Source organism: Condylura cristata, unplaced genomic scaffold (assembly GCF_000260355.1).
Source record: "Condylura cristata isolate star-nosed mole 26May11 unplaced genomic scaffold, ConCri1.0 scaffold00016, whole genome shotgun sequence".
Taxonomy (NCBI): Eukaryota; Metazoa; Chordata; class Mammalia; order Eulipotyphla; family Talpidae; genus Condylura; species Condylura cristata.
The window spans coordinates 31,641,338-31,659,062 of NW_004567117.1; the positions used below are offsets into that span (position 1 = coordinate 31,641,338).

A 17,725-nucleotide genomic window follows, 5' to 3' on the forward strand; every position below is an offset into this window, starting at 1 on the left:
CCCCCAGCAACTTGTTGATTTAGTGTTTGGTGATTTCTAAATGTGCTTCTTTTCTTTCTTAAAGATCTAGCAAAGGTGTCCAGTAATGCACTGTGGGAAGTTGTTGCCTGCAGGGAGCTCATTACCCTGTGAAAGATACCGCCCATCTACCTGTAGTACAAGGTCACCTGGAGAAGTGTTAACTGGAGTCCCCCCCTCCTCTTCTTCCCTCCCTGCCTCCCTCTGAGGAGAAAGGGCAGCTTTCCCAGACAGAGGTTATGGTATTTCAAGGGGGCAACCCCAAACAGGTGGTAATGAACTCTGAGTAGCACACAGCCCTCTCTACTAATGACTATAGAACATTCAATTTCTTTAAAAAGAGGTTCTCACTGGACTATGGTGATGGCACATGGGTGATTTGCAAGGGGATTGCAACTGAGGTGGGAAAATGCACAAAAATATGTAAAAATAAACTATTACAAAATAAAAAAAAGTTCTAAATAAGAGATTCAGAAAGGATGGGAATCTTTTGATGCAAATATCAGAAGAAAGTATGTAGAGAGAAGGGAGAGGAAGAACATGTGTTTTTTTTACAATATACTTCTGTATGATAACTTTTTGAAAGAATACTCATGATTCATTTCATAAATATTTATTAAGTAACTATTCTGGGCCACCACTATAATAGGTGCTGGGAATTCAGCACCCACTATTCTCAGAATAAAAATCAAAATTAAGTATTGAGAATAGATAACAGATAACTAGGTTTTGAAACAGATTGTTCATGTGTTCATTTATTTTCCTTCAGATGGTTTAAATCAGGAAAATAAAAAGGCACCATTAAAAAAAATCTTGGATAGGGGCTAGTAGGTTTTTTATACTACCTATAGGTTTTTTTTTTTTTAAGATCTATTTATTTATGCATACAGAACTGGGATACAGGTCAGAGGTTGTATGTGTTGGGGGTTGAGATTCACCAGGGACAGAGTGGGGAGCAGAACAGGCAGATGTACTGAGTTGCACTGCTGGGGGGAGCAGCGGACAAATCAGGAGGGGTCTGCTGCACCATGTGGGTCACCTCCGTCGCTGGGGTCAAACAGTTGTGAGAGCTTCATACTGCTATGCTTTAACAGGTTGTGCCACCAGGGAGGGCCCCTATACTACCTGTATTTTTAAAATATCTTGTAGTTAGAGGACCTTCCTGGTGGCATGAGAAGCTATTATCACAGTGTTATCACCACTGCAGCCTGAGTTCCATCCCCGGCCAGGGTGCTGACCCACATGATGCAACAGACCTCTCCTCTCATCTGCTGCTCCCCACAGCAGTGTACTTCGGTAGATCTGACTGTTCTGTACCCCACTCATCTATTGTGTCTCCTCTCACGTCCTGCACCACTGGCCTGTACCCCAGTTCTTCTATGCATAAATAAAAAAAGAAATCTTTTGAAATATATCTTGTAATTAGATACACTAACCTATAAAATTATCATTTATGAAAGATGTTTTATTTATAAGAGTTTTGGAGGCCCTCCCTGGTGGCGCAGCGGGTTAAAGCACCACACTAAGAAGCTAAAGCCACTTCCGCATGAGTTCGATTCCCGCCTGCCCCGGAGGTGACCACATGGCGTGGCAGACCTCTCCTGGCCCGCCCGCTGCTCCCCTCAGCAGTGTACTTCATAGATCTGCCTGTTCTGCTCCCCCTCTGTCTCTGGTGAAGCCTCTCGCCACCCCTGAGCCTCTGGCCTGTACCCCAGTTCTGTATGCACAAATAAATAAATCTTTAAAAAAAAAAGAAAAGAGTTTTGGAGAAACATGCTGCTGTGTTTCTTTTTTAAACTATGGAATATATTATGAAGACAAATACATAACAGACATATTGTTTACTTCTGCCTGGCTTTGAACAATATAAAAACAAAATCATCCTGCATATACTAATCTGTAGCTTGCCCTTTTCTCTCAAAATTCTTTTTATGCTTTACCCTGTGGATGTCTGCATCTAAGAATTCTCTGTTTAAATTAACTTTTTATTGAGATGCCTTTAAAGTAAAGTGACAAGTATTCAGGTATTTCTAAATCTATCTGTGTATATGTATTGGTGCCTCCAGCACTCATATCAAGATATAGAACATTCCCAGAACCCTAGAAAACTCACTTGTTTGCCTTGCCAACCAGAGTCCCCAAGAAGTAAGTACTACTCATAGTTCAAGCAACAGATTCACTTGTGGTTTATTCAGTTTTTAGTGCTGCACATTCCAATGTATGTCTTTTCTGTGATTTTGGATATAAATGTTGATTGGATCTTGGACCCTGATTCAGGTGAGCTAAGCAAACTCTTTATTAGGGACATCATTTCATTAACACAAATTACAGATTACATTTTTTTAATCCAACTTAAAGAATGATAACAGGACTTTATTGCATCAATTTTTTCTATTTATTCTCTCTACATGAACATTTTTGTTTGGGTTATTATATAAACAATGCTCTGATACATAGTGTTCTCTGGGATCTAAGATCAACTCCAGGCATGGAATTTCTGGGGCACAATGTATATATGTTCAGTTTTACCAGAAAATGCCAAGCATTTTCCAAAGACATTGTACCAATTGACACCCCCACCAGCAGTATTTACAAATCCTTCTGTTCTTTGTTCTCACAAAATAATGTTTCATATGAACCATCTGGGTGGTTTCTCATTGTGACTTTAATTTACATTTTCCTGCTGAAATGAGTTTTCATACATCTGGGTCTTTTCCTCTTTTGTGAAATATTCAGCTGCTTATGTAACTGCCTCCTTCCCCATCTGGAATGATTTCTAGCTATCCAACTTGGGCTCAGAAAAGACTATGATGTGTAGCTCTTTAAACTTCAAAATGACAAACTCCTCAGAGTTTAAAACAAGTGAAGTTTAGGAGTACTGATGGGCAGACACCATGTGAGTCTCAAGAGATCAAGTGAACTCTCAAGTATTTGAGGGCCCAGAACCCTTAGTGAGGAAAGGGACCTATGTACTAGACAGACTTCTAAGATGGTGCTCTAAGTTCCTGGCTTCTGGGTACAGACACCCAAATCACCAATCGAATACTATGTAATACTGGGAGGATATTTCAAGGGCTTTTTATGTGAACACTTAAAAACAGAGGATATTTTTCTACTGGTTCTATAAGTAAAAGATATGTTCTCCCTGGCCTGGAAGAAAATGAATATCCATCTTTGAGCCGTATGTGGGATCCTGAGATATAGTGACTTATAAGATATATATAAACGATCATTGAGATTGAAAAGTTGACATTAAATGCAGCCAGGATGGACCTCTCTGGTGGTACAAGATGTTAAGTATCAGCACTATGAAGCATCCACTGCAGCAGAAACTCCATCCCCAGCCAGGGAGCTGACCCACATGGCTCAACAGACCTCTCCTGTCTCACCTACTGCTCCCCTCACAGGGTATTTCAGTAGATCCACCTGTTCTGCTCTCCACTTTATCTCTGGTGTATCCCCCTCACCCTTCCCCTGTACCTCTGGCCTGTACCCCAGCCCTTATATACATAAGTAAATTATTTTTAAAAATCTAAAAACAAATGCAGCCAGGAAGTGTTCATTGTTTTTCTCCTTTAAAACAGGCTAAAGAACTTTGGGCAAAGTCATAAAGCAATTGTTTCAGTTAAGCATTTAATACATCAAGCAAACAACTGTTGTAGAAGTCATCCAGGCCACAAGAACTAAAGGTTATGGTACTTTTAGCAGGAGGATAGAGTGTTCCCCTTTTAGCTTTTTTAGAGAATCATTAGCCAATTGTGTATACCTGAAAGTAGTGTAAGCTTTAACATTAATCAACCCTTCTTTAACCATTTAACTCACCTTCCTCTCTTTCCAAAAATTTTTCTGACTTTGTCCTTTGGTGAGGACATATTTTAGTTTTTTTTTTTTTTAACCTGAATGTGTATACCCAAACTGTATTGCTTTGATCCCAAATAAGCACATCTTGCCTTTCTAATGGTCTCCTGACCATTTAGCCGAAGGTAGATGACCAAAATATATTTTTCCTGTACATGTGACCTTTGTTCCTGGTTTGCAGCTCCCCAAGGCCCTAGAAGTTCCTAAGTGACAAGCACATAAAGGCCCTTTTTGTTTTGTTAATGGTAACTTCTGGAACTCTCTTGATGATGGGGGCAGGTTTCTAGTGGAGTGGACCCTGTGATTGGAAGGTTGGAATTTTTAGTCCCCACCCTCTCACGTCTCCAGGGAGGGGAGAGGAGCTGGAGATAGAGACTGATCATCAATGACCAATGAGTTAATCAGTTGTGCCTATGCAATGAAACTACCATAAGGACCAAAAGAGAGGGGGTTCATAGAACTTTCGGATTGGGGATCCTTGGGTCACTATGCCAGATGCCAATCTCCATGAGAATAGAGCTTGTGTGGGGACCTTGTTCTCTCTCTTCAGCTGTCTGATGATCTGTATCTTTTACTATCCTTTGTAATAAACCAGTAAAATGAGTAAAATGTTAGAAAGTAAAATGTTTGAGTTCTGTGAGCCACTCTCGCAAATCACTCAAACCTAGGAGGGGGTCCTGTGAATCTCTGATGTATAAAGTTAGTCAGTCAGAATCACAGGCAACAGCTGAGGTTACATTGACATCTGACGTGGGTCAGCTGCGGGTATAGTCTTATAGGACTCAACCCTTAACCTGTGCAATCTGGGTAGTGTTGGAACTGAACTGAGTTGAGTTAAAGTGTAGATAACTAGTCTGGAAAACTGTTTCCTGTGTGTGGGAACATTCCCTGACACACACATAAATTGAAACAGGGCACCCAATTCGGAACTTCACGCCAAGTGACTGCAAGCACTCTGGGAGTTACAAGAGCAGTCACTGGCAGACTGAAAATAAAATGAGAACTGCAGTCCCATGACCACAAGAAAAAGAATAACGTTAACCACACAAGTGAACTTGGACTCCCAGAGGACCACAGAGAGGCTAACATCCTGCTTTCAGCACAGCGAGCCCAAGAAGCTAGTCATACCATACCCGACATCTGACCTACAGGAACTGCGATAGTGTTATTTTAAGCCACCAAGTTTGAGGTAATTGTTTTACAACAAAAACTAGCACACCAAGGAAATGCACATCACTGTTGAATTACAAGGCAGGTGCAGAACCTCTGTGTTGCGGTGGTAGGTGTGCACCTTATGGGTCAAGGAGCATAGTTTACATTGAGTAGAACACTCAGAACAGTACACAGCAACCCTGCATCAGTCCATTGCAGCCTTGTTCCAGCATCTGCGCTACCTCGTCCAACACTTTTTTCACTTAGTGGAAATGAAAGTTCCATACCAGCTCAACATTTGGAGTGTTTGGTGTATTTAGGGTCTACTTAACTACACACTGACCCTGCACAGTTCATCTACAGCTCTCAATTCGACCTCTTATTGCACCTAAACACGTTTGGCTCTAGTTTTTGCTTCTTTTCCAAGTTGCTGTCAACACATCCATGAATATGGCTTTGAGCATACAAACAGCCATGAGCTCCAGAGGGAGGAAACCCTGAGGGACCTTCCCTTTCATGCTTGTCTTCATTATGAGTGAAGCCAGGACATTTAGCTTTGGAGAGTTCAAACAGTTTAAGGTCAGTTACAGTTCTTTTCAATCAAGTCACTCTGTTGGAGAGAACAACATGCCTGGTGGTCATTTTGAGAAATGCCGGATCACTTGTTTCCTCAGAAGGTAGCTTGATAATGGAAAAGAGAATATGACAAAACCCAAGAGTCTTCAGGCAAGCCTAGAATAATTACCCTAGAATATAAGCCTGACAAAAAAGAGGCAAGAAATGTAGTTAAAATTAGCTTAGCCCCAAAATAAGCTATTGAAAATTAGTTAAAATGCCATGAAGGCCTTTTCCTGGCAGCACAATGGGTTCAACCACAGCATTATCAATCTATCTGCAGCCACTGCAGCATGAGTGTGATCCCTGGCCAGGGAGCTGACCCACATGGGCAGCTCCCTGACCTGCCCTCTGCTCCCCTCAGCAATGTTTCAGTACATCTGCCTGATCTCCTCACTCTGTCTCTGGTGAATCTTCTCACCCTCCCCTCACCCCCCACTGCCAAAATCTGGCCTGTATCCCAGTTTTGTGTGCATACATGAATCTTTTTAAAAAAATGTCATGGTGAAGGTGAGCAAACCTGAAACAAGTCCACAAACAATGGTTAGCCCAATTCTGCCCCCCCACCCCCTTCCTCTTCACTTCTAGCCAATTATTTCCAAGGTCTTTTTTGTCTCTCCCCCTCCCTCAAAGCCACATTTTATTAATGAGCCAAACAGAAACATACCAAGAAAAAGTCCACAAAGCATGACATTTTCAGTGTGACAGTTGCTACTGCTCTTGATACAGCAAAATACAGGCCCAGCATGGTGCTTCTCCAGTGTTTGCTTTTGATAAAATATGTATACAAATGATATGAAACAACATTGAAGTGTATTTGACAACCTGCTTTATGTAAAATACAAGACTGGGACCCAATGCTCAAGTGTGAATATGTAAGTAGAAAAGGCCTTGGAAGACCAGTATTTCTCAGAAAAGTGGGTTTATGTACCTATTTTTTAACCACACATTTTCTTCCTTTTTTTTTTCTAGTTAGAAAGCTGGGTTTAAATGAACCAGAATAGGGGCCTCCCTGGTGGCACAAAGAGTTAAAGCACAGCCACTACAGCACGAGTTGGATCTCCAGGGAGGGGGGTGACCCACATGGTGCAGCAGACCTCTCCTGCCTCATCGCTGCTCCCCTCAGCAGTGTGTTTCAGTCAATCTGCCTGTTCTGCTCCCCACTCTGTCTCTGGTGAATCCTCTCACTCCCTACACCTCTGGCCTATACCCCAGTTCCTGTATGCATAAATATATCAATCTTTGGGGGTGAAAATGAGTTTATATAATCTGGGGGACACTTTTCAAAACTTATCCAAAATCAACCTCTTAGAATTAGTGAATTAGAAAACTAGTGTGCTACGGAAAAAAATGTGGGAGTAAATCTAAAGGAAGGTGTGGGACCCAGGAAACAAGAGCCCCAAGACAGGACTGTTAAAGAAAACCCCAGGGATTGCCACTGCACCAATCCCAGATAACAACTAAGAGAGGATGTATGGGGAGCAAAGGGTAATTTATAATTCCAGGACAACTCTGAGAAAGGAAACTCAATCACATCACCAAATTGATGCTGTGGGTAGTACTGTTTCTAGCAGTGTCCCAGCTAGAAGTGGACCACACACAGAGACAAAGCAGTGACCCAAAGCCAGCAGGAAGAGATGCTGTAAGAACAGGAGAAGAAGGGTAGGTGGAACTGAAAGGGGTCATGTGAGTCCTGCCAGCGTTGGCCACCTTGAGGGGCTGAGACTTCCAGCTGAGGAACACTTTGCCTGTGGAGGACCTGAAAGGAGGGTGCCAAGGGACTATGTAGCCTGACTTCATTCCTGCCTCCTCTCCCTTCCATATCTTGTTGCAGATTCCTACTGTCTAAGCCCAACAGAAGTCTGCTGATGTTAGTCCATAGGTAGAAAAGTAGGGTGGAGGGAGCAGAAACTTGGAGGGGAAAATGGAAGACTCCTGGTATACTCACACGTCTAATGAACTCAACCAAAATTCACAAAAACATAGTGGGGGAATGTGTGGGAGATGTAGAGGGAATGCAGAGTAAGACAGCCTAGGGTGGGAAGTCAGTAATAGCGACAGTTCAAAATATAGCAGAGTTTATCTTAGAAATACGGAGATAAAGTACAAGCCCCTAAAAAGAGCTCAATGAGGATGAAAGTCTGAGAACATTATGAGCTGTGTAGTATTTTTGTATTATATCCATGGAGCTAGGCTAGGGAGTGAGGAGAGAAAGAACAATAATTTTTTATTTAATTTTCCCTTGTATTGCTTTAGTATGAATAGCTGCTATTTATAACACACCTTTTCTATCTTAAAAAGCAAATGAAACCAATCAACTAGACTTTGTTGCTAAAGGGAATTTATCATCCCTCAGGTGTGTTGGGGACGAAGAGTTACATCTACTGATGTGCATCCGATGAAGTACAGGGCGGGATCAGTGACTTGACCACTAATCAGCAGACACACAGTTCAGTGGCGCCTCGGGTACGAGTCAGGACTTCACTGGGGACCACAGGGCGGGAGACGCTTCTAGCCCCTCCTTACTTCAGAGGGAGTAAGGAGATGTGATAGAAAGGTATATGCCAGCATCTCTGAATATTTTATAGACCTCTGTACTAAAGTCCAAGGATGAGAGGCCATGTGGGGTCCACACCAGCAAAGAACGGCCTTATCACATCGCCATAGTAGAACAGCATGTGTTGTAATCCAAAGTCGGTAATTGATTAAAAAGGGAGAGAAAACACTGTCCCACAACCACCCAGATGCCATTACACAATTATTAGCCTGATTCCTGAGATGGTAAAAATTTCCCTTTTAAACTTAAACAAACAAAACAATCATGAGCAAACTGAGTGTATTTAATACATTATTTGTAAGAATACAAAGAATGCAATAAAGACTAGACATTTATGAAAAAGAAGTTTCCCTATTTTCCTGTCATTTCTATCTTCTTCAGAGCAATAAATAATAACTTCTACTCTCACAGACGGGGTACTCCATTGTTGGACAGTAACATCTTTGTGTTTCAAGTCATTATCCCTTCCAATACGCACTGCACTGCTTCACAGTAAAACTGCACTCTACTAAAGTTAGAAGAGTCCAGAGAAATTAGGGCAAACAGCATTCAAAATCATGTGAATGAAAGCTAAAGGCCCAAGGATTTTAGCAATATTATCTACTGGCACAACCTTCTATTTATTCATATTATTAAAACACAGTAGTGGAAATAAAGGCTAATTTAATGAAAAAGGAACTGAGGAATAAAGTCATTAAATATAACTAAATACATCTTAAATATAAATACCATGTATTTCCTGATTAATATCAGGTAAATACCTAATTTATCCCAAATTCTGGTCTCAGAGAAAAAGGTCAGAGACAATTACAAAGAAGGTGCTTCCTATTATCAGGTCCATTTTTAAAACAGTGAGATCCTTTGAGAAAATCCCTTTACTCTTTCTTTTTATCAGAGATTTCTGTTGCTCCTTTTGTTGGTAATCCATTTACGTCAGCACCCTAAAAAAAAGAGAAAAAATTACATACTACAACAAAAAGACATTTATTGTAAAGGAACTTCTTTCTAAAACCAGATAACAAACTTCAGACTGAAAAAAAAAAAAACTGCCTCTAGGTATATTCAGAATGGTTAATTAGTGCAAATGAGCAGTTCAAGTTGAGCTTACCAAGCACTGATGCTAAAGACAACAAACTGCCCAAATATTAATTTTAAAAACTTGATTGTTTTAAAAAATGATACTTGTAATTAAATCTGTCACAGTTCTCAATCAGTAAAACTGGCTCATACTAGTATCTCTTCTCAGTCATTAGCTATACACTGTTACCAACCAGAACTTACTAGTTATTATTTTAGGCATAAAATAATAAGAACTAATGCATTAATGAGAGCCCTTCTTTAAAAGAAAACCAAAACCTCCATTTGGGGGGAAAAAAAGGAAACTTAAGACACTAATGAAGCCTCTGGCTCCAAAACCCAAAAACCCAGCATTTTGCCTTCATATGCCACCGCCTCACCAGCGCTTACTCAGGGCAGTGCAAAGCTCCTACCTTGTACTCTCCTTTGTCTTTGCTGGTATCGTTGGATTCTTGTAGAGCTTTTCCAGGCCACATGCGATTAACAAATGGAGAAATCAGTGGGTAGATGTACGGCTCCAGGAATTTTTTGTACACCCAGAGCAGAACTGGAATGACGATGCAAGGAATGCAGACCATTGTCTCAGGGTTGAGCCCCTTAACTATTGATATAAGTGAAGAAAAAAACAAATCAGTTCATCAAATATTAATGACTAATGAAATGTATGTGATTAAGATTTTCTGAAGGGCTATACTGAAAGAAAAACTTTAATCATACTATTAGCTAAAAGTAAACCTATTAAATAAAAAAACCTATCTGTAAGATAAAGGAATAACAGGTGATAGAAATGAAAATAGTGAGGTTGCCTACCTCCTACCTTCTCCAACCATAAATTTGATGGTAAAGGGCAAACACCAGCATTTGCTGGGTGCTAGGAGGTAAGTCCTTTGTATGTATCAACTCATTTAATACTCAAAAAAACCCAGTGAGATTAGATAATACCCTTTACAGATAATGAAAAGTTGGCATAAAAATGTAAGGAATTTGGTAACTGGCATCCACTCTAGTCACCTCCAGAGACTGACAATATGAATGAGCAAAACTTGTGCTAAGGGCAAGTCTTGTATATAGAGCTTGCTGGAAGATTCCAGGCTGCAAACTGGCTGGCCTTTTCCAGGAAAACAACTCTCCCTTGATGTATGTATTTTTCTCTTTAATGGCAATTAAGATGTGTTGTGCAACAAAGAAACTGAATTTATTTTATTGTTATAAGAAAACTGTTTCCAAAAACAACTTTAAATTTCCTTGAAGATTGTCATCTTAATCTTTCTGAAAATTAACAATTCCCTGAAAAAAGAACCAATACTACCATAATATATGCCTAAGTCAAAGATTTAAGATTAACTTTAATCCCTTTTAGAGTAGGCCTGAAAAACTAAGAAGCTTCAGAACATATATGGCTATTAATTCGAGATGTTAAAATATTTATATCCAAAATAATGCAAATTGATACATGCTGGCAGGAGTCGGCACCTTTACCTATTTACAATAGGTAAATTAATACTGACTTACAAAGAGTGCTGTCCAATCCAAAACTCCCTACTGTGTGTCTTGAGATAATTTACAAAAGCAATGAACAAGTAGGGCCTCCCTGGTGGTGCAGGGGTTAAAATGTGAGCACTATCCAGCTAGACACCTAGGTGTGCGTTTGATCCTGGTCACAGAGCTAACCTAGCACACCTTTCTGCCCACTGTGCGCGCCCTAGTGTATTTCAGTAAACTGCCTGCTCTGCTGCCCGCTCAGCCAGGCAAATCCCCTTACCGGCCTACCTCTGGTGTACACCCTAGTTCTACACAAAAATAAATACTTTTTAAAAAGCTATAATCAAGTAAAATTGCAAATGGGTAGAACTGTAAAGGTACATTAAGGAATGACTTCATGACTGGATTCTTTAAAACAATCCCCTAGTCAAAATAACAGTTTAGAATTTACCAAAATATTCTGTTCCCAAAACTTACAGAACATACACTCTGGTTAGAAACAAGCAAGGGGTGTTTTTCAGTATTTTTTAAGGAATCATTTCTCTCTGACCACAGACACTGAGAACCGAATTGGAAGAGCTGTTCTTACAAGTACCCGTTCTACCAACTTGACTGGCTGATACCGGCCTTCATTCCCTCAAGTGTAAGGTGAAGACAAACAGTAAGTATCTCACAGGAATGCAGTGTGAAATAAATAAATTAATAGGAATGCAAATCCCAGAACAGTGTCTGCATATATTATGGGCTATTTATTATCAGATGAAGACTTAAAAAAAAAAAAACCCATTAAAAAAAAAGGTCCAATAGTTGTGACCTGTCCAAAGTTCACACATACAATAACTAGTAGTTACTTACAAGGGGCTAAACACGAATTTCCAGTTCTGGTTTCCTACCTCGATGCCCCAAATCACAAGAATCATGTATTATTCTCCTAGTCAACCTTCAAAACCAGCTAAACCCAACAAAACAACTGGCCAGCAGCACTAGCTAAGTTGATGACTGACAATTCCTCCATCTAAATTATTCTTTTTTACCGTTGCAATGCGTGTTGTATGTCCGAACACATTACTATTAAATAACTAATCTCATAATTACGGCTTTTATAAAACTTTACTGTCTTCAAAATGAAGCTACTGTACTTATTTTACATTTTATCTCTTAAATCTCGAGCTTCTCAAATAATGTATTTTATTTCATACATGTGAAAACTGTGACTGCTAACGGAGGCCTAGGTGGCTATGATAAACGGACCAAGTTATCAATTCACTTCATCTCTGAACCAACTCTCGCATATTACAAGACAGCGAGTAAAATGGATTAAACCTATCGGAGAGGCATTTTCCCATTCAACTTCGTTCAAGGCAAAGGAATGAAAAACTGAGGCTCCATCAAAAACAGGGCAGGTAGGCCGGGGAATGGCCAGTTCCGCCGATCCTTTTCCAGGAGACAAAAGGAGAGCGGCGGCAGGTTCAGCGAAAGACAACGACCAAGAGAGCAGAGAGCAAGAGATGATGAAAAGGCGAGGGAGGACGACGCACAGAAAGCAAACGGATCTAAAGGAAAGGCAGGTAAGGGGGGCAGACGGTGAGTGCCGGTGCAGGTGGAGGTAATGGGCGCGGGACAGCGGCCGCGCCGGCGGCAGGGGCGCGCGTTCCCAGCCCGAAGCCGAGTAGACGGTGAGCGCAGGAGGGGTCCCGGGCGCCCGGGGCGAGAGCCCCGCACCGTTCTGGCGTCTGCGAAGCTTGTAAACGGCGCCGCGACCACAGCCCACCCAGACCCCACGCCCAGCCCAGCTCACCGGCGACCACCGAGCCCAGGTGAAATGTCCGCACTTCCGGAGGGAGGGGTGTGCGGAGGCCAGGCCAATGGAGACCGCAAAAACGGGCCGACAAAGGTGCGCAAGCGTCAGCCCGAGGACGCACAGGACGTAACGGTGACGCCGGGGCGGGAAGGGGCGCGGCTTCCGGCCGCTCACAGCCAGTGGCCACACGAAACCGGATTTTTCAGACGCTGAGGCTCATGGGTCCGCTTCCGTGCTCCGGATACAAGTCACTCGACAAAGAACGCCAGAGTGCCCACCGCTCCTAGCAAGGTGTCCGCCTGCGCTGGGCCGTTTTCGGACCCAGCTTTGGCTGAAAGGCCTTCACTCTTGCTAATGTGAAGGATCTCAAAATACACTAAGGCTCACAGCACTGCTATTTGTAAACCAAAAGGCCAGTATTGAATAGATTTTCCCAGTGAGTTATTAAAAAAAGGGCACGTGAGCTCCCCCACCCCCCCACTCCCCGGGCAGCTTAGCGGGTCAAAGCACAGCACTATGAAGCTATGGCAGCCACTGCATCGCAAGTTAAGATCCCTGCCAAGGGGGTGACCCAAATGTCATGGCAGACCTCTACTGACCGCCCGCTGCTTTCCTCAGCAGTGTATTTCAGTCTGCTCCCACTGTCTCTGGTGAGCCCTCCTGCCCCACCCCCACCCCGCTGGCCTATATCCTTATTTTGTATGTATAATCTAAAAAAAAAAAAGTGCCATATAAGGATGAGCACTGTCAGAAGGGATCTAAGAACCCACTTAGTCCACTGATTCCACATGTATTATCTACAAGTCAATCTATCATACAAGTGAATATTGCCAGAGGGTTCATGAGTTTATTAATCACTGACCAGCTTAGCACAAATGGTCAAAAATTGATGCAGGTGATAGTTGCATGACTGAAAACTCTAAAACCAAACAGTAAATAGGTGAATTGTGGTGTTAGCATCATAAAACATTTCATAAATTTCCTCCAAGTTCTAGTATTTCATCTCACATAGAGTCAAAACAGTATGTTCAATAACCAAAATAAAGGCACAGGACAAATCTACTCAGAAAATGCATTTGATCCAATTTCAAAGACACTTGAACTATAGTAATGAAAAGACAACCAACATTCTGCTTTTATTTTTATTCCTTTTATTTTAAGTTGAACTTACTCCCTGGCCATAAGTTTTTGTTTCTTCAGTTTCTTCTGAGATATCTGGGGAAAGAAAAAAGACATTAATTAGGTCTCCTGGAGAAACACACACAACATAAAGGAGTATGGTGCAGGGCAGCTGTAACTTCAACATATCTTTTGACTGTATGGGAAGAGAGGAAATCAAACGAGCAGGAGAATCTGCTCAGACTGGGAGGTAGCTGACTAGAACTAAGGGGCAGCAACAAAACTGGAGGGCATTTAAGTGATGAAGCAAGGTGTGTGACTTGGAGAAACGGCCGATTTTTAGATAGTATCTGGAAGTGGCTATGGACATCTAGGCGGGTCAGTAGATAATTATGTAGTTTTTATATACTAAATTATTAGTCAAACAAGCCAAAATGTGTCCAAGAGGTTGCTCAGAATAGTTTCTTTTCATGGTTATTCCAAAGGTGTCCTAAGTTAATCATCACAGCAACCATAAATCTAGTATCACAACCAAGCAACAATATTAAGTAACTTACTTTTTTCTTCTGTGCAACCTCCTCTTCTGGTTTAGGGACAATCTGCTCTTTTTCAGTAAGGATCATCTCGATGTGGCAAGGGGAACTCATGTATGGGTTAATCCGACCATGAGCTCTGTAAGTTCTGCGACGCATCTTAGGGGCTTTGTTCACCTGGATGTGCTCAATGACCAGAGAATCTACATCTAGACCCTAAAAAGAGGGGAGAACAAAAATCAAGTAATACCTTTGTCTTAATACCACAAACCACATCATCTTAAATAGCACACTATCTGTTCATGCAGTTGTTTGCTTTCACATTTATTCTAAAAGTCTTCCCTAAAAGTCTAAGCACCCACAGAAAGTGCTGAACACAGACCTTCCTTTATAAGTAGCCCCATATTAGTTTAAAAGGGTATAGTTAGGAGAGAGATAGCAGTATCAACTTCTGTCAGATCTGACCCAAATTTGCAAATACAAAAGGCTATGAAAATAATGTAAAAGAAACTAAGTTGGAAGCCTGCTTTAAGTAATAAAAAAAAAATCATTAACCTGACATACCTGTACTCCATTAATACAAGCAACAAACTTCAACTATTTACTCCTTTGCAGTGTTATCTTTTTACATTTACACAACGTTCTGGGGGCCTCTCTGGTGTGCCAGGGGTTAAAGCATAGCACTATGCAGCTATCTGTAGTAGCTACTCTAGCACCAGTTCAATCAATAGCCAGGGAACTGACCCACTTGGTGCAGACTTCTGTCTCCCATGCTACATCTCTCAGCAGTGTATTTTGGTCAACCTGCCTGTTCTGTCTCTGGTGAATTCCCCCACCCTACACCTCTGGCCTATAGCTTAGTTATTATATGCATATTTTTTTGGGGGGTGGGGGGGGGAAATCTGTATTCTGAAGGGGTTCACAAACCACACTTCCAAAAAAGTTCATGGCACAAGTTCACAAACCACCGTTGCTAAAGGTAGAGGAGAATAAAATGAATTATAGGAAAAAAGTTTCTTCTTAGCTTGCAAAGAGCAGACCACGCTTCTGAAAATGTTCAGACAATATTTGGTCTGCTGGGAATTAGTTACAAAAAAAATTTAATGGGAAATATGTTACTAAGGAAGACAATAATAAAAAAATTTAACCAGGACAATAACCACCCAAATTAAATCACCATCCAATTTCATACATGTAAGAATGTTGTGTCTGGGGTACCTTAAGTTCAGCATTACTCTCTGCATTTTTAAGCATATGCAGTAAGAACTCAGCACTCTTTTTGGGCCAACGACCCTGTGTCCAACCCCACTGTTTGGCCTGAAAGAAAACAAAGTGCAGTAAGTAATTTTCCTGGATTAAAATCATTGTTACAATTCAGTGAATCAGTTTTATCTAATGTCAAGGCTGCTCAGAGGATTTTTTTTTTCATGGTTAATCCAAAGGTGTCCTAAGATTGTCATCACAGCAACCAGAAAGATTTAAGGCAGATCTTAAGCCATCTTCATTCCAGCCAATCACTTTCTATTAGTTTCAAGAGACAAGAATTCTCACCTGGGCACACCTTCCAACACCCCCGTTGTAACGGCGGAATGGCACACACTGCTTCTGTAGAGTGACATCCTTTAGATACTTGGTGGCTTTCCGGATATGCATACCCTTGATGGCCTGGGCAGTTTCCCGAGTGTTCTAATCAATAATGCAAACTTGTTAGTCAACCCAATCAGAGAATCCTAATTTTTCAACTAAACATTCCTTCCATTCTTAGGAGATAAGAACAAATGTTAAGGCCATAAAGACTTGGTTTTGAGATAGGGAAAAAAACCCAAATTGGACTATTCACTATTTTTATTTCAGTATCTTAATTACATGCACTTCAAACTAGTTACATGTAGATTCTCTAATTTCTGGTCGTTGTACCCAATTTCAAAATCCCTGAATTAAAGTGCTCATTTCCTAACCACCAACATTTAAAAGTTGGCTACTCAGAATTTTTGTGGTAAACCCAAATGTGTCCTAAGAAAGGCATCCTTGCAAGAGCTACTCTTCAAAAAAGCATGGTAAAATAATTAACTAAACAAAAAAATCTACTATGACTCACACACCTTGAAATGAACACGGAGATTCGAGCCTCTTGACTTGCATGCTGTAAAAAAAAAGTAAAAAATAAAGGGAGGTTAGTTTTTGCATCTTTTAGTTTCCTACCCCCAAATAGAGAATATTTTATGCATCTCTTGTTCACTTACACTTTGTAGGGTTTTCTGGGTCAAGTGAGTAGCGAACCATTTCTAGAGATGACTGCAGAGAGAAGAGTATTTCAGTCACTTTACAGTAACCTAGCTTGAACCCGGTCAAGGCTAACACAAGCTGCTCAGAGTAGCGTTGTTTTCATGATTAATCTAAAGGTGTCCTAAGTAACGTCATCATCGCAGCCACGCGCGTCCCCGACTTTCCCCCTCTCTGCACCTATAGTCACGGTGACACTCGTGACCAGACATTTCTCAGTGCTAGTCCTCTTAGCATGGCGAAGACTCAGCCTGTCTCAACCCAACTCTGGGTCCTTCCGACGTAAAATGACCAGACACACTGTCACAGCCGAAGTGAACCATAACTGCAGAGAACCCCGTGTACAAATGACGCTTTCTTTCCGCGCAATGCTGGACTATTGCCCACGTTAATGGCCATTAGGTTAACCCTCACGATTAAAAGAGAAAAGCCTCGACCGGACTTTATCCCCCCGAACTTCCACCAACGCGCCGCGAACTCGACTACAACTCACCGAGAGACACTGGAACCTTTGGAGTCGAGGCGGCCGGGCCACCGGTCGCCAGAATCCCGGCGGACCACATTCCCACCCATCAGCATGCCTCTGCGGGCCTCAGAACCCAACGGCCCGAGCGCACCAAGTGGAGCACTCTGATACGTTCCCACACAGAGGGACACCGCCATCAGCGACTAATTGGTAGCCTGGGAAGTCCTCCTTACAGGGGCCTCGAAAATGTTGCCCCCGAGGTCAGGATGGCGGCGATAGTAGAAGGATTGAGCACTAGCAGAAACCCCGGCAACATACTCACCTAAGGCCGCATACGGGAAGAGGAAGAGCGGTGGCTACTGGGAGAAGTCTTGAGAACTCGACCTCTCGCGAGGTTTCCGGCGGAAGAAACGAGATCAGACGGAGGGAGGAAAAAGGGAGTATGGATTATGGTGTAGATCTGGAAAAAGAGTTGCCGCTTTAGAGAGCGTCTCAAAATTCTCCTTTTTATTCTATCCCGAAATAAAGTTACAGATTTGAAGTATCAACCCATTGAAGTCGGCTTTATAGCTCTAGGAGACGGCCGTTTCTATTACTACATAAAAGCAAAACATATATCCACCAATAGTCATGAGATTTGATTATATGATTAAGAGACCTCTGAAAGTGGTTTTTAAAATCACAAGAAGCTGCAAAGGGAGGAAGAACAGTGGTCGATGGTGGTGGAATATGAGTGAGTTGATTACGGTGGTAATACCTGATGG

At 41.7% G+C, this 17,725-nt stretch overlaps 2 protein-coding genes across 3 annotated transcripts; both read right to left on the reverse strand.

Moving 5' to 3' along the window:
• Positions 1-8,462: 8,462 nt before the first annotated feature.
• Positions 8,463-12,658, reverse strand: LOC101622741 (chromosome unknown open reading frame, human C18orf32). Its single transcript, XM_004683894.2, has 3 exons — positions 12,558-12,658; positions 9,691-9,878; positions 8,463-9,141 (listed from the first exon to the last, which is right to left on the reverse strand). The coding sequence occupies exons 2-3, from the start codon at positions 9,853-9,855 to the stop codon at positions 9,076-9,078; spliced, it is 231 nt and encodes a 76-aa protein (XP_004683951.1). The 5' UTR covers positions 9,856-9,878; positions 12,558-12,658; the 3' UTR covers positions 8,463-9,075.
• Positions 12,659-13,699: 1,041 nt separating this feature from the next.
• On the reverse strand, positions 13,700-17,322 carry LOC101622499 (60S ribosomal protein L17). Of its 2 annotated transcripts, none has more exons than XM_004683893.2 (7): positions 17,284-17,322; positions 16,456-16,507; positions 16,315-16,355; positions 15,764-15,898; positions 15,431-15,529; positions 14,237-14,428; positions 13,700-13,775 (listed from the first exon to the last, which is right to left on the reverse strand). In XM_004683893.2, exons 2-7 carry the CDS (start codon positions 16,493-16,495, stop codon positions 13,728-13,730), a joined length of 555 nt encoding a protein of 184 aa, XP_004683950.1. In that variant the 5' UTR covers positions 16,496-16,507; positions 17,284-17,322; the 3' UTR covers positions 13,700-13,727. The 2 variants fall into 2 exon arrangements, with proteins under 2 accessions (XP_004683950.1, XP_012581409.1); XM_012725955.1 differs by lacking the exon at positions 17,284-17,322 and adding an exon at positions 16,989-17,006.
• Between the last annotated feature and the right edge of the window lie 403 nt (positions 17,323-17,725).